This window comes from Palaemon carinicauda, chromosome 28, assembly GCF_036898095.1.
Source record: "Palaemon carinicauda isolate YSFRI2023 chromosome 28, ASM3689809v2, whole genome shotgun sequence".
Classification (NCBI taxonomy): Eukaryota; Metazoa; Arthropoda; class Malacostraca; order Decapoda; family Palaemonidae; genus Palaemon; species Palaemon carinicauda.
The window spans coordinates 71,797,996-71,821,169 of NC_090752.1; the positions used below are offsets into that span (position 1 = coordinate 71,797,996).

A 23,174-nucleotide genomic window follows, 5' to 3' on the forward strand; every position below is an offset into this window, starting at 1 on the left:
TTAATCAAAGTCTAGTGATTATGTATGAATATTGACATCAGATGTCGTTTGTAAATAAAAACCTAAAGTTTTAAGAAAATTTCAGAGATATATCGATATTACTGTAAACTTGTAATGAGTCACAGAATATAAAGGAAATGTTACAAGAATAATGTTACTGCTTTTCAAGAAAGACTGGAGACTTAAGAATATGTCACAGAAATAATATAGACAATTTACCGAGGTAATCACACGCCATTATGTTTTTGAGTTCACAACATGAAACTGCAATAGATCAGGTTTTCTGCGTACAAACTAGAGATATAACAATATACTAATATAATAATATATAAATATAAAATGTTTTAAGGAAAAGGTTGGTTTTAATTAAATACATGCAAATCATAAGGTTATTTGTCCCGTTTGTTTATTCTTGTATATTGTCTGCATCTTCTACACACTAAAGATTCATTGTAATAAAACTTATATAATTAGATACATTTTTCTATTATTTTTATTTTTTGAAGGATCTGGTTCTAGTAGGGTCATTCATCTCCCCTATATAATAAAGAGAAAGTTTTTGGTTATTTATATATCTTTCCTGTCACGCTCAGTGGTAGGGGGAGTAATAATACCCTGGTGAGAGGGGCTTCCAAGAGAGGTATATTAGGAAACCATATTTTCCCACAAATCGCCAAACTATCTGGTTATAGTTAGGGAAAGGGGAGGGGGTGGGAAGGGTTTAATATGTGTGTGTACATATCTATTTAAATATTTAGACGTCACGGGTACACTAGTAAGGCAGCACATCCTATTTCAACCACCTCATTATCACCCTAAATGGACAACTGAATAAAAGTAGTCTTAAACCCCCTATTTTTTCTTTCAGAATACAACGGCGAGAGTTGTGGGTGGAGATCCGTAGAAGGAGAAGGCGGAGGCCCAGGAGGGGGAGGAGGAGGCGGTGGTGGAGGGGGAGGGGGAGGGGGAGTGCCTTCCCCGAGCAACCACCATCAGCAGGGTGAAACAGGAGTCACCCAGCAGAGCGTCCAAGGAGGATCTGGTACGACCAGTAGCAACGGGAGTGGCACGCCCTACCGCAGGGGCTCTCTGCAGCTGTGGCAGTTCCTCGTGGCTCTCCTGCACGACCCTGCCAACGCCTCCTGCATCGCCTGGACCGGCAGGGGCATGGAGTTCAAGCTCATTGAACCCGAAGAAGTGAGTGAAAGAGTTTCTAGGATTTTTTCCTATTTTTTTTTCTCTCTGTCACGCTTTCGTTGTCATTCCAACACCACCTCTATACGCTTACCTCGGACGTTATTGTAGTAAATTTTGTGGAGTTATTGAGGTAAAAAATATTTTGAGGTATTGGAGACAATTTTGTGGAGGTATTGGTGTCAATTTTGTTGAAGTATTGGAGTCGATTTTATAGAGGTATTAGAGTCAGTTTTGTAGAGGTATTGAAGTTAGTTTTGTAGAGGTATTGGTGTCAATTTGTGAAGGTATTGGAGTCAGTTTTGTAGAGGTATTGGAGTCAAATTTCTGGAGATATTGGAGTTGATTTTATGGGGGTATTAGAGACAATTTTGTGGTGTTATTGAAGTCAAATTTGTGAAGGTATTGGTGTCAATTTTGTTGAGGTATTGAAGTCAGTTTTTGGAGGTATTGGAGTCAATTTTGTGGTATTGAAGTCAATTTTGTGAGGTATTGGAGTCAAATTATTGGCGGTATTGGAGTCAATTTTTCTTTTTTTTGGGGTGGGGGGGGTATTGAGGTCAATTTTTATGAGATATTGGAGTCAATTCTGTGGAAGTATTGGAGTCAATTTTGTGAAGGTATTGAAGTCATTTTTGTGGAGGTATTGAAGTGAATTTTGTTGGGGTATTGAAGTCAATTTTGTGAAGATAACTAAAGTTAATTTTATGAATGTATTGGAGTCTATTTTGTGGAGGGATTAAAATCACTTGTGGAGGTATTGAAGTCAATTTCTTGGAGGTATTGGAGTCAATTATGTGGAGGTATTAGAGTCAATTTTGTGGAGGTATTGAAGTCAATTTTGTGGAGTTATTGGAGTCAATTTTGAGGTGGTATTGAAGTCTATATTATGGAGGTACTGTAGTCTATTTTGTGGAGGTATTGGAGTCAGTTTTGTGGAGGTATTGGAGTCAGTTGTGTGGAGGTATTGGAGTCAGTTGTGTGGAGGTATTGGATTTACTTTTGTGGAGGTATTAGAGTCAGTGTTTTGGAGGTATTGGAATCACTTTTGTAGAGGTATTTGAGTCTATTTTGTGGGGGTATTAGATTCAATTTTGTGGTTTTGATGAAGTCTATATTATGGAGGTACTGGAGTCCATTTTGTGGAGTTACTGGAGTCATTTTTGTGGAGATGGTAAAATCAGTTTTGTGGAGGTCCTGAAGTCAATTTTGCGGAGGGATTTGAGTCAATTTTGTGGTGGGATTGAAGTCTGTATTATGAAGGTGCTGGAGTCTATTTTGTGGAGGTATTTGAGTCAGTGTTGTGGAGGTATTGGAGTCACTTGTGGAGGTATTGGAGTCTATTTTGTGGACGTATTGAAATCAATTTTGTGGAGGCACCACTGAAGACAATTGTGTGGAGGCACTGAAGTCAATATTGTGGAGGTATTGAAGTCAAGTTTGTGGAAATATTATAGTCAATTTTGTAGTGGTATTGAAGTTTATATTATGGAGTTACTGTGGTCTGTTTTGTGGAGGTATTGGAGTCAGTTTTGTGGAGGTATTGGATTCTATTTTGAGGAGGTACTGAAGTCAATTTTGTGGAGTTATTGCAGTCAATTTTGTGGAGGTACTGGAATCAATTTTGTGGTGGCATTGAAGTATATTTTATGGAGGTACTGGAGTCTATTTTCTGGAGGTATTGGAGTTAGTTTTGTAAAGGTATTGGAGTCAGTTTTGTGGAGGTATTGGAGTCTGTTTTGTGGAGGTATTGGAGTTAGTTTTGTGGAGGTATTGGAGTCAATTTTGTAGAAGTAATAGAGTCTATTTTGTGGAGGTATGGAAGTCAATTTTGTGGAGTTATTTGAGTCAATGATGTGGAGGTATTGAAGTAAATTTTGAGGCGGTATTGGGTTCAATTTTGTGGAAGTATTGTAGTTGATTTTATGGTGGTATTTTAGTCAATTTTGTGGAAGTGTTGTAGTTGATTTTATGGTGGTATTTTAGTCAATTTTGTGGAAGTGTTGTAGTTGATTTTATGGCGGTATTGGAGTCAATTCTGTGGAAGTATTGGAGTTTATTTTATGGTGGTATTGGGTGTCAATTTTGTGGAAGGATTGGAGTCTTTTTAGTTGTGGTATTGGAATCAAATTTGTGTAAAGCTAGACTATACTTCGTAGTGTATAACAAGTGTCCTGTTTTGACTGTCTGCCCGTCACCATGCATACTTCCCCTTTTTTATTTATTAGTATTTATCCAAAAGAATTCTATTAGTTTTCTACATAACTGTAGGCTTGGTCAAAGCATTTGAACTACAAGAGATACAGTAGAGGCTCTGTGTGTGACATGCTACTTCTAGTAACTATGACAGCAATATAAGTGACCTTGGTGACTCCCTGACTTTTCTCACCACTGGTTATATGATAGTTTCTGTTTCTATTATTATTATTATTATTATTATTATTATTATTATTATTATTATTATTTGATTTTTCATCTTGCTGATATATTTTGTACTACCTCTATGACCATAGATATTATATATTATCATAACTAATATTCAATGACATATTTGAGTAATCTGCTATTGGTTCTCACAAAGGCAGATGAACATTGTCAGAATTATCTGCATTCGTAAGAACCACAATGCTTTTATCATTACTCTCAGAATACTTGTTTCTCTTTGCGCATTATTTTTATTCTTCATTCATAAAGGGAGTATTTTTTTTCTATAAAAATTATGTATTTTTTTTTTTTTTTTTTTTTTTGAAAGATAAAACCAATAGCAAATGACTCAAATACTTCATTCGACATTAGTTATGATACTATACATCATTTAAGGCCATAGAGGTAGTACAAAATATTTCAATAAGTTGAAAGTAAAATAGTTAGTAATTAATAATTAGTAATTAGTAATAGAAACAGAAACAAACTTGCTGCGAATGTTTTTATGTTGAATAGGCTGGCATAAGTCTATGTAATTTATATATGAAAGTTCTATTTCAATGTTATTACTTTTCTTGGAATATTTTATTTTGATTATTCGTTACTTCTTTTGTAGTTTATTACTATCCTTATTTCCTTTCCTCACTGGGCTATTTTTTCCTGTTGGAGCTCCTGGGATGGTAGAAACCTTTTCTAACTGGGGTTGTAGCTTGACTGATAATAATAATAATAATAATAAACTTGGATTTAGTTCAAGTCCCAAGTGAAATTTTACCAATGAAAACAATAAAAGAAAATAGAAAACTACAAAAATGGAACCAAAAATGAAGATATAAAACAAAGTTCAAAAGGAACTAAACAGAGAGAAGAAGAAATGCCCTTGGAGAATGCAACGGGTTTCCATCGACCACCAAGTATGTGTTTCCCCTGAACTGATAATCCTTGTAATGCCTCGAAGTGTCCCTGGGGGCACTTCCCCCCCCCCCCCCCTCGAGGGGTCACTTCTCCCGCCCCTCCCCCTAACACATTAAATAATGATATCCCATCTAAACGGTCCTATTATCGATAGGTCTGTTAATCAGATATCATCTTAATCCTCCAAAGTAGAGTTGAGCTTTTCAGCCGGGCCTCCCTATCTTCTACCCTTGGGTAGCCTCAAGTCCCCTCCATGGGTCCCCTACTACCCTCCCTGTACCCTCTTACCAACACCCCTTGGCTTCTCCCCCCCCCCACCCTTGCTCCTTTCCCTCTCCTCTCCATGTCTCTGATCCTAATCCGCTGCTAATCGTTAACCTGCAAATCGTCCCTGAACAGGGAGAGAGGAAGGTAGAGAGGGGGGAGAGGAGAGCCAAGAGGGAAGGAGAAGGTTGCAGGAGGAACTAGGGGAGAGGGGAATAAAGGGAGAGGGATTGGAGGAGAACGAGGGGATTAGTCTTCCATTAAAATGCATATCGGTTCTCCCCCCCATTTAAATATCTCCCGTAAGTTTAAATGTCGTCCCTGCGCCCCTTTTAACTTATTAAGCTTCGCCAGGTTGATTACTCAATAGATCCAGTTGTTTTTTCTTTTATTACTATTGGTTTTACATTGGGTTTTAGAATATCTATTATCTGACTCGAAAATAAAGTGAACTGGGTTAATTTTTTGAACGAACTGCTCAAAAAAGAAAAATCTCTCTCTCTCTCTCTCTCTCTCTCTCTCTCTCTCTCTCTCTCTCTCTCTCTCTCTCTCTCTCTCTCCCATATATATATATATATATATATATATATATATATATATATATATATATATATGTGTGTGTGTATATATGTATATAATGCTTCACGTAGATTTTCTGTCTTTATAACGTCTCGTGTTATTGAAAAAGTTTCTGTATAAATAGAATAAACGCTCTCTCTCTCTCTCTCTCTCTCTCTCTCTCTCTCTCTCTCTCTCTCTCTCTCTCTCTCCCATATATATATATATATATATATATATATATATATATATATATATATATATATATATATATATATATATGTGTGTGTGTATATATGTATATAATGCTTCACGTAGATTTTCTGTCTTTATAAAGTCTCGTGTTATTGAAAAAGTTTCTGTATAAATAGAATAAACGCTCTCTCTCTCTCTCTCTCTCTCTCTCTCTCTCTCTCTCTCTCTCTCTCTCTCTCTCTCTCTCTCTCTCTCTCTCTCATATTAGCTTGGCACAGATTTTCTATTTTGTCTATAACGTCTCGTTTTATTGATAAAGTTCTTGTAAAATGAAAAATAAATTCTCTCTCTCTCTCTCTCTCTCTCTCTCTCTCTCTCTCTCTCTCTCTCTCTCTCTCTCTCTCTCTCTCTCTCTCTCAAATATTAATTTGACATAGATTTTCTAATGTCTTTATCACGTCTCGTTTAATTGAAAAAGTTCATATAAAATGAAAAATAGAATTTCTCTCTCTCTCTCTCTCTCTCTCTCTCTCTCTCTCTCTCTCTCTCTCTCTCTCTCTCTCTCTCTCTCTCTCTCTCTCTCTCTCAAATATTTGCTTAAGAGAATTTCTGTCTTTATAACGTGTTGTTTTGTTAAAAAAAAAAGTTTATATATTTCATGCCATTCAAGTAAAGATTTTGCTCGTGCTTATTTATTATACTTATTAAACACAATTATTTTTTAAAATATAATTGTAGGTTTTTTTTAAATGATATATATGTTACTGAATTTGATTTAGTTTTAATTCAAATTAATTTATGGGTTTTCCTCTCTCTATCATAGGATTCACAGTTTGTTTGTAAGAAAAATCAATGCTATTTCGAGAACAGCTTAATTCAGAATATTTATCAAATTACTTTTTTTAAGATTCCTTTCGTATCGGTTTGATCTTATTAAATATAATTTCAATTCAGCCTTTTCGCTCTATTCAATTAATTTCAACCACCCAATTCTTGTAACTGTTAGAAATTATTATATTTTTCTCAGCCATCTATATTCTAATATATCACACATTTATATACATTCATACATATTTGGCTTTGAACCATTTACACACAGCCTCACACACATGAATATATATATATATATATATATATATATATATATATATATATATATATATATATACAGTATATATATACAGTATATATATACAGTATATATATATATATATATATATATTATATATATATATAAAGTTTTTACGTCACACGAGTGTAACATTAGTCTCCTCAAATAAAATACAAGGTCGTTATTAAGAAACTAGGTTTCGATTCTACTGTGGGGTAGAAATTGATTTTCATAACATATTTATGTGTGTAAATTTATACACACACACACACACACACACACACATATATATATATATATATATATATATATACTTTATGTATATACACTTGAATATTTATGCATATCATACTCACAAACACACACACACATATATATATATATATATATATATATATATATATATATATATATATTATGGATCCATAAAAAGAAAATTCACTATAGAAACTATCATAAGAGAAGCAATACGCGTTGAGAAATCATAGTATTGAAAGTAGTTGTTGAGAGCTGTTGAAAGTTTTCTGACGGATGCACAGTGTCTCTTATATCAAATCAACTAGCAGGGTAACGAGTTTTGCGTGAAAGTTAGTCCGAGTTAAAAGTGTCACCCCAGCGTAACTGATCAACATCTTGGTGGATGAAGTGAAGCAAAAACGTCAGGGGAAAGACAGCAGATGCTGTTGCGAAATTGTGGGAGATAAAAAATATGTCTTGAATAGCGGCAGGATACTGTAGAATCTTTTAGAAAAGTTTGAAAGTATTTAAAGACTTAAAGACTGCTCTTGAATGGCACAGGCAAGGGACAGGTACAATATCCTAGAGACTGATCATATATATGTATGATCAGTGCCAAAGCCCTCTCTCCACACAAGCTAGGACTAGGGAGGGTCATGCAATGACTGCTGAGGACTCAGGTGGTAGACCTATAGGCTCCCCCAAACCCACAATCGTTAGCTCACTAAGATGGTGATGATGCAGGCTTATTGAGAAAGTCTTTTAAGATATTCGGTGATCATTTTATTCTGAAGAAGTGTTTTAATTCTTTTATTCTACCTTGTTTTGAGTATTGTTCTCCCGTCTGGTCTTCAGCTGCTGATTCTCATCTTAATTTGTTGGACAGAAACTTACGGTCTATTAAATTTCTTATTCCTGGTCTAGATATTAATCTCTGGCACCGTCGTTCAATTAGTTCATTATGCATGTTGCATAAGATTTTTCATAACTCTGACCATCCTTTACATTCAGAGCTCCCTGGACAATTCTATCCTGTTCGTAATACTAGGCATGCAGTTAATTCTAATAGCCAGGCCTTCTCCATCATAAGACTCAATACTACGCAGTACTCTAGAAGTTTTATTCCAGCTGTTACCAAGTTGTGGAATGATCCTCCTATTCGGGTAGTTGAATCAGTAGAACTTCAAAAGTTCAAAGTTGGAGCAAATGCTTTTTTGTTGACCAGGCGGACATGAGTCTTTTTATAGTTTATATATGACATATTTGTTTTTGACGTTGTTAATAGTTTATATATGACATATCTCTTTTGACATTAATTTTTTTAGAATGATTTATTGTTAGTATGTTCTCTTCAGTTATTTATTTCCTTATTTCCTTTCCTCACTGGGCTATTTTTCCCTATTGGAGCCCCTGGGATTATAGCATCTTGCTTTTCCAATTAGGGTTGTAGCTTGGATAGTAATAATAATAATAATAATAATAATAATAATAATAATACCCGAAACTATCGAACCTGAGCCGGACTCAAACCCCAATCCGGCGATTGCCAGACAGGGATATATCCAATAGGCCACCACTTTCTGACACTCTTAATCGGCAATGGTTTTTCGAGACCAACATAGATTAAAGCTACCGTAGTACTGTATAGCCATTTCTTCTCGAGTGACAATTAGTCAACCACTAACTTTACTTTTTTCTTTCAGGTTGCCCGTCGTTGGGGAATACAGAAGAACCGTCCGGCAATGAACTACGATAAACTTAGTCGTTCTTTAAGGTACTATTACGAAAAGGGGATCATGCAGAAAGTTGCAGGTAATTGACAAATAAACAATTGAAGTTTGTTAATGGGCATTAAAACAAAATTGGATGGTTGATAAAGAATCATTTAATGTGAGAGTATCGTATATTATTCTATTTGAATTGAGTAATTGATAAAAATATCAATTTGAGAGCGTGACAAAATAATTAATTAAGCTTACAAGATTTAAAATAAAATAGTTACAGTTTTTTTATTTACCAAAAGTTCAATTAAAATTAGGTAAATAAGAAATATCTCTCAATTTTTATGGAAAATATAAGCTATTAAAATTATTTGGTTGACAAAGAAGATCAATTATTTGGGGTAAATTAAAAATCACTGATTATTAGGGAACTGAAAAAGATCTACCTCGGACATTGGACAAAGAGGAATAAAGGAAGTTACTAATATACTGTAGATAAGAAAATAGTTTACAATGAAGTAGTTCTCAGAACCAATTAGTATTAGGTAATTGATAAAAATATGTTGGCGTATTGACAAATAATATTAGTCTGGTAATTCACAAAAATGGCTTAAGTTTTAGATAGTTCCGGTTATTTCAGTTTCCAGGTTCCTATATCAGACTGGAACAATTCTTTACTTTAAACTTGACCTAAGTCAGGTGCAATTCGACAGGTCAGTGACCTCGCCATCTAAACTCTCTGTCAGAGGCAATTTGACAGGTCATTGACCTTGCCCTCCATACACTTTTTTTATGTGAAATTCGACCGATCAGTGACCTTGCCCTCTAAACACCCTGGCAAATTTAATTACTGATTAATGACCCAGGTCTCTATAGACTCCAGCAAATGAAATTAGACTGATCAATGACCCATCACCATACAATCCAGCAAATGAAATTAGACTGATCAATGACCTAACTCCCTATATACCCTTGTAAATAAAATTTGAGTGATCAATGACACTCCTCTTTACAGTCCAGCAGATGAAATTGATTGATGAATGACTTAACCCTAGCCCTTTATACATTATGGGATATAAAACTTGACTGATCAATGACTTAACTCTCCATCTTCTTCTCAATGTTATCCTTACATTAATGGGTCGGTTGCCTGGTGCGTCCTCTCCAATGCCTTCTATAAGTATATTTCCCAAGATCTGATGGAAAACTTTTCCATTGCAATTAAGCTATTACTCCCTGTTAGTTACATAAGTTATTACTTACTGTTAGTTGCTTGAGTTATTACTCACTGTTAGTTACTTGAGTTATTACTTACTTTTAGTTACTGAATTTATTACTTAATGTTAGTTACTCGAAGTTATTATTTAGTGTTGGTTACTTGAATTCTTACTGACTGTTAGTTACATCAGTTGTTACTTACTGTTTGTTACTTGAGTTATTACTTATTGTTGGTTACTCAAGTTATTACTGTTAATTATTTGAGTTATACTTACCGTTAGTCATTTGAGTTATTACTTACCGTTAGTTATTCAAGTTATTACTTACTAGTGGTCACTTAAGTTATTACTTACTGTTAGTTACTAAGTTATTACTTACTGTTGGTTTCTTAAGTTAATAGTTACTGGTAATTACTTAAGTTATTAGTTACTGTTGGTTACTTAATTATTACTTACTGTTAGTTACTTGAGTTATTTACTATTGGTTACTCAAGTTATAACTTACTGGTGGTTACTTAAGTTGTTATTAACTGTTAGTTACTTGAGTTATTACATACTGGTGATTACTTAAGTTATTACTTACTGTTGGTTAATCAAATAATTACTTACTGTTAATCGAGTTATTACTTACTGTTAATTACCTAAGTTATTACTTACTGTTGGTTACTTAAGTAATTACTTACAGTTAATTGAGTTATTACCTACTGTTAATTACTTAAGTTATTACTTACTGTTAGTTACTTCAGTTATTACTTACTGTTGGTTACTTCAATTATTACTTATTGTTGGTTACTTCAGTTATTATTTACTGTTAATTGAGTTATTACTTACTCTTAATTACTTAAGTTACTACTTACTGTTAGTTACTTCAGTTATTACTTACTGTTGGTTACTTAAGTTATTACTTACTGTTAATTAAGTTATTACTTACTGTTAGTTGCTTAAGTTATTACTTACTGTCGGTTATTTAAGTTATTACTTACTGTTAATTGAGTTACTACTTATTGTTAATTACTTAAGTTATTACTTACTGTTGGTTAATCAAGTTATTACTTACTGTTAGTTAATTAAGTTATTAATTCCTGTTGGTTACTCAAGTTAATACTTACTGTTAATCGAGTTATTACTTACTGTTAATCGAGTTATTACTTACTGTTAATTACCTAAGTTATTACTTACTGTTGGTTACTTAAGTTATTACTTACAGTTAATTGAGTTATTACCTACTGTTAATTACTTGAGTTATTACTTACTGTTAGTTACTTCAGTTATTACTTGCTGTTGGTTTCTTAAGTTATTACTTACTGTTAATTGAGTTATTACCTACTGTTAATTACTTGAGTTATTACTTACTGTTAGTTACTTCAGTTATTACTTCCTGTTGGTTTCTTAAGTTATTACTTACAGTTAATTGAGTTATTACCTACTGTTAATTACTTGAGTTATTACTTACTGTTAGTTACTTCAGTTCTTACTTCCTGTTGGTTTCTTAAGTTACTACTTACTGTTGATTGAGTTCTTACTTCCTGTTGGTTTCTTAAGTTACTACTTACTGTTAATCGAGTTCTTACTACCTGTTGGTTTCTTAAGTTATTACTTACTGTTAATCGAGTTCTTACTTCCTGTTGGTTTCTTAAGTTACTACTTGCTGTTAATCGAGTTCTTACTTCCTGTTGGTTTCTTAAGTTATTACTTACTGTTGATTGAGTTCTTACTTCCTGTTGGTTTCTTAAGTTACTACTTGCTGTTAATCGAGTTCTTACTTCCTGTTGGTTTCTTAAGTTATTACTTGCTGTTAATCGAGTTCTTACTTCCTGTTGGTTTCTTAAGTTATTACTTACTGTTGATTGAGTTCTTACTTCCTGTTGGTTTCTTAAGTTACTACTTACTGTTGATTGAGTTCTTACTACCTGTTGGTTTCTTAAGTTACTACTTGCTGTTAATCGAGTTCTTACTTCCTGTTGGTTTCTTAAGTTATTACTTACTGTTGATTGAGTTCTTACTTCCTGTTGGTTTCTTAAGTTACTACTTGCTGTTAATCGAGTTCTTACTTCCTGTTGGTTTCTTAAGTTATTACTTGCTGTTAATCGAGTTCTTACTTCCTGTTGGTTTCTTAAGTTATTACTTACTGTTGATTGAGTTCTTACTTCCTGTTGGTTTCTTAAGTTACTACTTGCTGTTAATCGAGTTCTTACTTCCTGTTGGTTTCTTAAGTTATTACTTACTGTTGATTGAGTTCTTACTTCCTGTTGGTTTCTTAAGTTACTACTTACTGTTGATTGAGTTCTTACTACCTGTTGGTTTCTTAAGTTATTACTTACTGTTGATTGAGTTCTTACTTCCTGTTGGTTTCTTAAGTTACTACTTACTGTTGATTGAGTTCTTACTACCTGTTGGTTTCTTAAGTTATTACTTGCTGTTAATCGAGTTCTTACTTCCTGTTGGTTTCTTAAGTTACTACTTACTGTTGATTGAGTTCTTACTTCCTGTTGGTTTCTTAAGTTACTACTTACTGTTAATCGAGTTCTTACTACCTGTTGGTTTCTTAAGTTATTACTTGCTGTTAATCGAGTTCTTACTTCCTGTTGGTTTCTTAAGTTACTACTTGCTGTTAATTGAGTTCTTACTTCCTGTTGGTTTCTTAAGTTACTACTTGCTGTTAATTGAGTTCTTACTTCCTGTTGGTTTCTTAAGTTACTACTTACTGTTAATCGAGTTCTTACTTCCTGTTGGTTTCTTAAGTTACTACTTACTGTTAATTGAGTTCTTACTACCTGTTGGTTTCTTAAGTTACTACTTGCTGTTAATTGAGTTCTTACTTCCTGTTGGTTTCTTAAGTTACTACTTGCTGTTAATTGAGTTCTTACTTCCTGTTGGTTTCTTAAGTTACTACTTACTGTTAATCGAGTTCTTACTACCTGTTGGTTTCTTAAGTTATTACTTGCTGTTAATCGAGTTCTTACTTCCTGTTGGTTTCTTAAGTTACTACTTACTGTTAATCGAGTTCTTACTACCTGTTGGTTTCTTAAGTTATTACTTGCTGTTCATCGAGTTCTTACTTCCTGTTGGTTTCTTAAGTTACTACTTACTGTTAATCGAGTTCTTACTACCTGTTGGTTTCTTAAGTTATTACTTGCTGTTCATCGAGTTCTTACTTCCTGTTGGTTTCTTAAGTTACTACTTACTGTTAATCGAGTTCTTACTTCCTGTTGGTTTCTTAAGTTACTACTTACTGTTGATTGAGTTCTTACTTCCTGTTGGTTTCTTAAGTTATTACTTACTGTTGATTGAGTTCTTACTTCCTGTTGGTTTCTTAAGTTACTACTTACTGTTGATTGAGTTCTTACTTCCTGTTGGTTTCTTAAGTTACTACTTACTGTTGATTGAGTTCTTACTTCCTGTTGGTTTCTTAAGTTACTACTTACTGTTGATTGAGTTCTTACTTCCTGTTGGTTTCTTAAGTTATTACTTACTGTTGATTCTTACTACCTGTTGGTTTCTTAAGTTACTACTTGCTGTTAATTGAGTTCTTACTTCCTGTTGGTTTCTTAAGTTACAACTTGCTGTTAATTGAGTTCTTACTTCCTGTTGGTTTCTTAAGTTACTACTTACTGTTAATTGAGTTCTTACTTCCTGTTGGTTTCTTAAGTTACTACTTGCTGTTAATTGAGTTCTTACTTCCTGTTGGTTTCTTAAGTTACTACTTACTGTTAATTGAGTTCTTACTACCTGTTGGTTTCTTAAGTTACTACTTGCTGTTAATTGAGTTCTTACTTCCTGTTGGTTTCTTAAGTTACAACTTGCTGTTAATTGAGTTCTTACTTCCTGTTGGTTTCTTAAGTTACTACTTACTGTTAATTGAGTTCTTACTACCTGTTGGTTTCTTAAGTTACTACTTGCTGTTAATTGAGTTCTTACTTCCTGTTGGTTTCTTAAGTTACTACTTACTGTTAATTGAGTTCTTACTACCTGTTGGTTTCTTAAGTTACTACTTGCTGTTAATTGAGTTCTTACTTCCTGTTGGTTTCTTAAGTTACTACTTACTGTTAATTGAGTTCTTACTTCCTGTTGGTTTCTTAAGTTACTACTTGCTGTTAATTGAGTTCTTACTTCCTGTTGGTTTCTTAAGTTACTACTTGCTGTTAATTGAGTTCTTACTTCCTGTTGGTTTCTTAAGTTACTACTTGCTGTTAATTGAGTTCTTACTACCTGTTGGTTTCTTAAGTTATTACTTACTGTTAATCGAGTTCTTACTACCTGTTGGTTTCTTAAGTTACTACTTGCTGTTAATCGAGTTCTTACTTCCTGTTGGTTTCTTAAGTTACTACTTACTGTTAATGGAGTTCTTACTTCCTGTTGGTTTCTTAAGTTACTACTTACTGTTAATCGAGTTCTTACTACCTGTTGGTTTCTTAAGTTACTACTTACTGTTAATGGAGTTCTTACTTCCTGTTGGTTTCTTAAGTTACTACTTGCTGTTAATCGAGTTCTTACTACCTGTTGGTTTCTTAAGTTACTACTTGCTGTTAATTGAGTTCTTACTTCCTGTTGGTTTCTTAAGTTACTACTTGCTGTTAATTGAGTTCTTACTACCTGTTGGTTTCTTAAGTTATTACTTACTGTTAATCGAGTTCTTACTACCTGTTGGTTTCTTAAGTTACTACTTGCTGTTAATCGAGTTCTTACTTCCTGTTGGTTTCTTAAGTTACTACTTACTGTTAATGGAGTTCTTACTTCCTGTTGGTTTCTTAAGTTACTACTTACTGTTAATCGAGTTCTTACTACCTGTTGGTTTCTTAAGTTACTACTTACTGTTAATGGAGTTCTTACTTCCTGTTGGTTTCTTAAGTTACTACTTACTGTTAATTGAGTTCTTACTTCCTGTTGGTTTCTTAAGTTACTACTTACTGTTAATGGAGTTCTTACTTCCTGTTGGTTTCTTAAGTTACTACTTACTGTTAATCGAGTTCTTACTACCTGTTGGTTTCTTAAGTTACTACTTACTGTTAATCGAGTTCTTACTTCCTGTTGGTTTCTTAAGTTACTACTTGCTGTTAATCGAGTTCTTACTTCCTGTTGGTTTCTTAAGTTACTACTTACTGTTAATCGAGTTCTTACTTCCTGTTGGTTTCTTAAGTTACTACTTACTGTTAATGGAGTTCTTACTTCCTGTTGGTTTCTTAAGTTACTACTTACTGTTAATGGAGTTCTTACTTCCTGTTGGTTTCTTAAGTTACAACTTACTGATAAGTTACTACTTGCTGTTGATTGAGTTCTTACTTCCTGTTGGTTTCTTAAGTTACAACTTGCTGTTGATTGAGTTCTTACTTCCTGTTGGTTTCTTAAGTTACAACTTGCTGTTGATTGAGTTCTTACTTCCTGTTGGTTTCTTAAGTTACAACTTGCTGTTGATTGAGTTCTTACTTCCTGTTGGTTTCTTAAGTTACTACTTACTGTTAATCGAGTTCTTACTACCTGTTGGTTTCTTAAGTTACTACTTGCTGTTAATTGAGTTCTTACTTCCTGTTGGTTTCTTAAGTTACTACTTACTGTTAATCGAGTTCTTACTTCCTGTTGGTTTCTTAAGTTACTACTTGCTGTTAATCGAGTTCTTACTTCCTGTTGGTTTCTTAAGTTACTACTTACTGTTAATCGAGTTCTTACTACCTGTTGGTTTCTTAAGTTATTACTTGCTGTTAATCGAGTTCTTACTTCCTGTTGGTTTCTTAAGTTACTACTTACTGTTAATCGAGTTCTTACTACCTGTTGGTTTCTTAAGTTACTACTTACTGTTAATGGAGTTCTTACTTCCTGTTGGTTTCTTAAGTTACTACTTACTGTTAATGGAGTTCTTACTTCCTGTTGGTTTCTTAAGTTACTACTTACTGTTAATGGAGTTCTTACTTCCTGTTGGTTTCTTAAGTTACTACTTGCTGTTAATTGAGTTCTTACTTCCTGTTGGTTTCTTAAGTTACTACTTACTGTTAATCGAGTTCTTACTTCCTGTTGGTTTCTTAAGTTACTACTTGCTGTTAATCGAGTTCTTACTACCTGTTGGTTTTTTAAGTTACTACTTGCTGTTAATTGAGTTCTTACTACCTGTTGGTTTCTTAAGTTACTACTTACTGTTAATCGAGTTCTTACTACCTGTTGGTTTCTTAAGTTACAACTTACTGATAAGTTACTACTTGCTGTTGATTGAGTTCTTACTTCCTGTTGGTTTCTTAAGTTACTACTTACTGTTAATTGAGTTCTTACTTCCTGTTGGTTTCTTAAGTTACAACTTACTGATAAGTTACTACTTGCTGTTGATTGAGTTCTTACTTCCTGTTGGTTTCTTAAGTTACAACTTGCTGTTGATTGAGTTCTTACTTCCTGTTGGTTTCTTAAGTTACAACTTGCTGTTGATTGAGTTCTTACTTCCTGTTGGTTTCTTAAGTTACAACTTGCTGTTGATTGAGTTCTTACTACCTGTTGGTTTCTTAAGTTACTACTTACTGTTAATTGAGTTCTTACTTCCTGTTGGTTTCTTAAGTTACAACTTACTGATAAGTTACTACTTGCTGTTGATTGAGTTCTTACTTCCTGTTGGTTTCTTAAGTTACAACTTGCTGTTGATTGAGTTCTTACTTCCTGTTGGTTTCTTAAGTTACAACTTGCTGTTGATTGAGTTCTTACTTCCTGTTGGTTTCTTAAGTTACAACTTGCTGTTGATTGAGTTCTTACTTCCTGTTGGTTTCTTAAGTTACTACTTGCTGTTGATTGAGTTCTTACTTCCTGTTGGTTTCTTAAGTTACTACTTGCTGTTGATTGAGTTCTTACTTCCTGTTGGTTTCTTAAGTTACTACTTGCTGTTGATTGAGTTCTTACTTCCTGTTGGTTTCTTAAGTTACAACTTGCTGTTGATTGAGTTCTTACTTCCTGTTGGTTTCTTAAGTTACAACTTGCTGTTGATTGAGTTCTTACTTCCTGTTGGTTTCTTAAGTTACAACTTGCTGTTGATTGAGTTCTTACTTCCTGTTGGTTTCTTAAGTTACTACTTGCTGTTGATTGAGTTCTTACTTCCTGTTGGTTTCTTAAGTTACAACTTGCTGTTGATTGAGTTCTTACTTCCTGTTGGTTTCTTAAGTTACAACTTGCTGTTGATTGAGTTCTTACTTCCTGTTGGTTTCTTAAGTTACTACTTGCTGTTGATTGAGTTCTTACTTCCTGTTGGTTTCTTAAGTTACTACTTGCTGTTGATTGAGTTCTCACTTCCTGTTGGTTTCTTAAGTTACTACTTACTGTTGATTGAGTTCTTACTTCCTGTTGGTTTCTTAAGTTACTACTTACTGTTGATTGAGTTCTTTCTTCCTGTTGGTTTCTTAAGTTACTACTTACTGTTGATTGAGTTCTTACTTCCTGTTGGTTTCTTAAGTTACTACTTACTGTTAATGGAGTTCTTTCTTCCTGTTGGTTTCTTAAGTTACTACTTACTGTTAATGGAGTTCTTACTTCCTGTTGGTTTCTTAAGTTACTACTTACTGTTGATTGAGTTCTTTCTTCCTGTTGGTTTCTTAAGTTACTACTTACTGTTGATTGAGTTCTTACTTCCTGTTGGTTTCTTAAGTTACTACTTGCTGTTGATTGAGTTCTTTCTTCCTGTTGGTTTCTTAAGTTACTACTTACTGTTAATGGAGTTCTTACTTCCTGTTGGTTTCTTAAGTTACTACTTACTGTTGATTGAGTTCTTTCTTCCTGTTGGTTTCTTAAGTTACTACTTACTGTTGATTGAGTTCTTTCTTCCTGTTGGTTTCTTAAGTTACTACTTACTGTTGATTGAGTTCTTACTTCCTGTTGGTTTCTTAAGTTATTACTTACTGTTGATTGAGTTCTTACTTCCTGTTGGTTTCTTAAGTTACTACTTACTGTTGATTGAGTTCTTACTTCCTGTTGGTTTTTTAAGTTACTACTTACTGTTGATTGAGTTCTTACTTCCTGTTGGTTTCTTAAGTTATTACTTACTGTTAATCGAGTTCTTACTACCTGTTGGTTTCTTAAGTTACTACTTGCTGTTAATCGAGTTCTTACTTCCTGTTGGTTTCTTAAGTTACTACTTACTGTTAATCGAGTTCTTACTACCTGTTGGTTTCTTAAGTTACTACTTACTGTTAATCGAGTTCTTACTACCTGTTGGTTTCTTAAGTTACTACTTGCTGTTGATTGAGTTCTTACTACCTGTTGGTTTCTTAAGTTATTACTTACTGTTGATTGAGTTCTTACTTCCTGTTGGTTTCTTAAGTTACTACTTACTGTTAATTGAGTTCTTACTACCTGTTGGTTTCTTAAGTTACTACTTGCTGTTAATTGAGTTCTTACTTCCTGTTGGTTTCTTAAGTTACAACTTGCTGTTAATTGAGTTCTTACTTCCTGTTGGTTTCTTAAGTTACTACTTACTGTTAATTGAGTTCTTACTTCCTGTTGGTTTCTTAAGTTACTACTTGCTGTTAATTGAGTTCTTACTTCCTGTTGGTTTCTTAAGTTACTACTTACTGTTAATTGAGTTCTTACTACCTGTTGGTTTCTTAAGTTACTACTTGCTGTTAATTGAGTTCTTACTTCCTGTTGGTTTCTTAAGTTACAACTTGCTGTTAATTGAGTTCTTACTTCCTGTTGGTTTCTTAAGTTACTACTTACTGTTAATTGAGTTCTTACTTCCTGTTGGTTTCTTAAGTTACTACTTGCTGTTAATTGAGTTCTTACTTCCTGTTGGTTTCTTAAGTTACTACTTACTGTTAATTGAGTTCTTACTACCTGTTGGTTTCTTAAGTTACTACTTGCTGTTAATTGAGTTCTTACTTCCTGTTGGTTTCTTAAGTTACTACTTACTGTTAATTGAGTTCTTACTTCCTGTTGGTTTCTTAAGTTACTACTTGCTGTTAATTGAGTTCTTACTTCCTGTTGGTTTCTTAAGTTACTACTTGCTGTTAATTGAGTTCTTACTTCCTGTTGGTTTCTTAAGTTACTACTTGCTGTTAATTGAGTTCTTACTACCTGTTGGTTTCTTAAGTTATTACTTACTGTTAATCGAGTTCTTACTACCTGTTGGTTTCTTAAGTTACTACTTGCTGTTAATCGAGTTCTTACTTCCTGTTGGTTTCTTAAGTTACTACTTACTGTTAATGGAGTTCTTACTTCCTGTTGGTTTCTTAAGTTACTACTTACTGTTAATCGAGTTCTTACTACCTGTTGGTTTCTTAAGTTACTACTTACTGTTAATGGAGTTCTTACTTCCTGTTGGTTTCTTAAGTTACTACTTGCTGTTAATCGAGTTCTTACTACCTGTTGGTTTCTTAAGTTACTACTTGCTGTTAATTGAGTTCTTACTACCTGTTGGTTTCTTAAGTTATTACTTACTGTTAATCGAGTTCTTACTACCTGTTGGTTTCTTAAGTTACTACTTGCTGTTAATCGAGTTCTTACTTCCTGTTGGTTTCTTAAGTTACTACTTACTGTTAATGGAGTTCTTACTTCCTGTTGGTTTCTTAAGTTACTACTTACTGTTAATCGAGTTCTTACTACATGTTGGTTTCTTAAGTTACTACTTACTGTTAATGGAGTTCTTACTTCCTGTTGGTTTCTTAAGTTACTACTTACTGTTAATTGAGTTCTTACTTCCTGTTGGTTTCTTAAGTTACTACTTACTGTTAATGGAGTTCTTACTTCCTGTTGGTTTCTTAAGTTACTACTTACTGTTAATCGAGTTCTTACTACCTGTTGGTTTCTTAAGTTACTACTTACTGTTAATGGAGTTCTTACTTCCTGTTGGTTTCTTAAGTTACTACTTGCTGTTAATCGAGTTCTTACTACCTGTTGGTTTCTTAAGTTACTACTTGCTGTTAATTGAGTTCTTACTTCCTGTTGGTTTCTTAAGTTACTACTTGCTGTTAATCGAGTTCTTACTACCTGTTGGTTTCTTAAGTTATTACTTACTGTTAATCGAGTTCTTACTACCTGTTGGTTTCTTAAGTTATTACTTACTGTTAATCGAGTTCTTACTACCTGTTGGTTTCTTAAGTTATTACTTGCTGTTAATCGAGTTCTTACTTCCTGTTGGTTTCTTAAGTTACTACTTACTGTTAATGGAGTTCTTACTACCTGTTGGTTTCTTAAGTTATTACTTGCTGTTAATGGAGTTCTTACTTCCTGTTGGTTTCTTAAGTTACTACTTACTGTTAATCGAGTTCTTACTACCTGTTGGTTTCTTAAGTTACTACTTACTGTTAATGGAGTTCTTACTTCCTGTTGGTTTCTTAAGTTACTACTTACTGTTAATCGAGTTCTTACTTCCTGTTGGTTTCTTAAGTTACTACTTGCTGTTAATCGAGTTCTTACTACCTGTTGGTTTTTTAAGTTACTACTTGCTGTTAATTGAGTTCTTACTACCTGTTGGTTTCTTAAGTTACTACTTACTGTTAATCGAGTTCTTACTACCTGTTGGTTTCTTAAGTTACAACTTACTGATAAGTTACTACTTGCTGTTGATTGAGTTCTTACTTCCTGTTGGTTTCTTAAGTTACTACTTACTGTTAATTGAGTTCTTACTTCCTGTTGGTTTCTTAAGTTACAACTTACTGATAAGTTACTACTTGCTGTTGATTGAGTTCTTACTTCCTGTTGGTTTCTTAAGTTACAACTTGCTGTTGATTGAGTTCTTACTTCCTGTTGGTTTCTTAAGTTACTACTTACTGTTAATTGAGTTCTTACTTCCTGTTGGTTTCTTAAGTTACAACTTACTGATAAGTTACTACTTACTGTTGACTGAGTTCTTACTTCCTGTTGGTTTCTTAAGTTACAACTTGCTGTTGATTGAGTTCTTACTTCCTGTTGGTTTCTTAAGTTACAACTTGCTGTTGATTGAGTTCTTACTTCCTGTTGGTTTCTTAAGTTACAACTTGCTGTTGATTGAGTTCTTACTACCTGTTGGTTTCTTAAGTTACTACTTACTGTTAATTGAGTTCTTACTTCCTGTTGGTTTCTTAAGTTACAACTTACTGATAAGTTACTACTTGCTGTTGATTGAGTTCTTACTTCCTGTTGGTTTCTTAAGTTACAACTTGCTGTTGATTGAGTTCTTACTTCCTGTTGGTTTCTTAAGTTACAACTTGCTGTTGATTGAGTTCTTACTTCCTGTTGGTTTCTTAAGTTACAACTTGCTGTTGATTGAGTTCTTACTTCCTGTTGGTTTCTTAAGTTACAACTTGCTGTTGATTGAGTTCTTACTTCCTGTTGGTTTCTTAAGTTACTACTTGCTGTTGATTGAGTTCTTACTTCCTGTTGGTTTCTTAAGTTACTACTTGCTGTTGATTGAGTTCTTACTTCCTGTTGGTTTCTTAAGTTACTACTTACTGTTGATTGAGTTCTTACTTCCTGTTGGTTTCTTAAGTTACTACTTACTGTTGATTGAGTTCTTTCTTCCTGTTGGTTTCTTAAGTTACTACTTACTGTTGATTGAGTTCTTACTTCCTGTTGGTTTCTTAAGTTACTACTTGCTGTTGATTGAGTTCTTTCTTCCTGTTGGTTTCTTAAGTTACTACTTACTGTTAATGGAGTTCTTACTTCCTGTTGGTTTCTTAAGTTACTACTTACTGTTGATTGAGTTCTTTCTTCCTGTTGGTTTCTTAAGTTACTACTTACTGTTGATTGAGTTCTTTCTTCCTGTTGGTTTCTTAAGTTACTACTTACTGTTGACTGAGTTCTTACTTCCTGTTGGTTTCTTAAGTTACTACTTACTGTTGATTGAGTTCTTTCTTCCTGTTGGTTTCTTAAGTTACTACTTACTGTTGATTGAGTTCTTACTTCCTGTTGGTTTCTTAAGTTACTACTTACTGTTGATTGAGTTCTTACTTCCTGTTGGTTTCTTAAGTTATTACTTACTGTTGATTGAGTTCATACTTCCTGTTGGTTTCTTAAGTTACAACTTACTGTTAATTGAGTTCTTACTTAGTGTTGGTTTCTTAAGTTATTACTTCCGGTTGTTTACTTAAGTTATTACTTACTGTTGGTTACTCATGTTATTACTTACTGTTAGTTACTCAAGTTATTACTTACTGCTAGTTACTTGAGTTATTACTTACTATTGGTTAATAGAGTTATTACTTACTGCTAGTTATTGAGTTATTACTTACTGTTGGTTACTTGAGTTATTACTTACTGCTAGTTATTGAGTTATTACTTACTGTTGGTTACTTGAGTTATTACTTACTGCTAGTTACTTGAGTTATTACTTACTATTGGTTACTTGAGTTATTACTTACTGTTGTTTACTTAAGTTATTACTTACTGCTAGTTACTCATGTTATTACTTACTGTTAGTAAGTAGTAGGTTGGCCAGGGCACCAGCCACCCGTTGAGATACTACCGCTAGAGAGTTATTGGGTCCTTTGACTGGCCGGACAGTACTACATTGGATTGTTTCTCTCTTGTTACGGTTCACTTTCCCTTTGCCTACACATACACCGAATAGTCTGGCATATTCTTTACAGATTCTCCTCTGTCCTCATACACCTGGCAACACTTACCAAACAATTCTTCCTCACCCAAGGTGTTAATTACTACACTGTAATTGTGCAGTGGCCACTTTCCTCATAGTAATGGTAGAAGAGACTTTAGCTAAGGTAAGCAGCTCTTCTGGGAGAAGGACACTCCAAAATCAAACCATTGTTCTCTAGTCATGGGTAGTGCCATAGCCTCTGTACTATGGTCTTCCACTGTCTCAGATTACAGTAACTCTTGCTTGAGGGTACACTTGGGCACACTAGTCTATCTGATTTCTCTTATTCTTGTATTGTTAAAGTTTTTATAGTTTTTATGGGAGATATTTATTTTAATGTTGTTACTCTTCTTAAAATATTTTATTTTTCTTTAGTTCCTTTCCTCACTGAGCTATTTTCCCTGTTGGGGCCCCTGGGCTTATAGCGTCCTGCATTTCCGACTAGGGTTGTTGCTTAGCAAGTAATAATGATAATAATTAGTTATTACTTCCTGTTAGTTACTTTAGTTGTTACTTACTATTGGTTACTTGAGTTATTACTTACTGTTGGTTACTCGAGTTATTACTTACTGTTGGTTACTCGAGTTATTACTTACTGTTGGTTCCTTAAGTTATTAGTTACTGTTGGTTACTCGAGTTATTAATTACCATTGGTTCCTTAAGTTATTAGTTACTGTTGGTTACTCGAGTTATTACTTACTATTGGTTACTTGAGTTATTACTTACTGTTGGTTACTCGAGTTATTACTTACTGTTGGTTACTCGAGTTATTACTTACTGTTGGTTACTCGAGTTATTACTTACTA

General features: G+C 33.7%; 1 protein-coding gene across 2 annotated transcripts in view; it reads left to right on the plus strand.

Annotated features, from left to right (window-relative positions):
• The window catches only part of LOC137622090 (uncharacterized), a 314,819-nt gene that overhangs the window by 267,744 nt on the left and 23,901 nt on the right, over positions 1–23,174 (plus strand). For both annotated transcript variants that reach the window (XM_068352558.1, XM_068352557.1), the window contains 2 exons: positions 869–1,197; positions 8,602–8,710. In XM_068352558.1, coding sequence (XP_068208659.1) covers positions 869–1,197; positions 8,602–8,710 — 438 coding nt within the window. The remainder of the gene's footprint in view (positions 1–868; positions 1,198–8,601; positions 8,711–23,174) is intronic.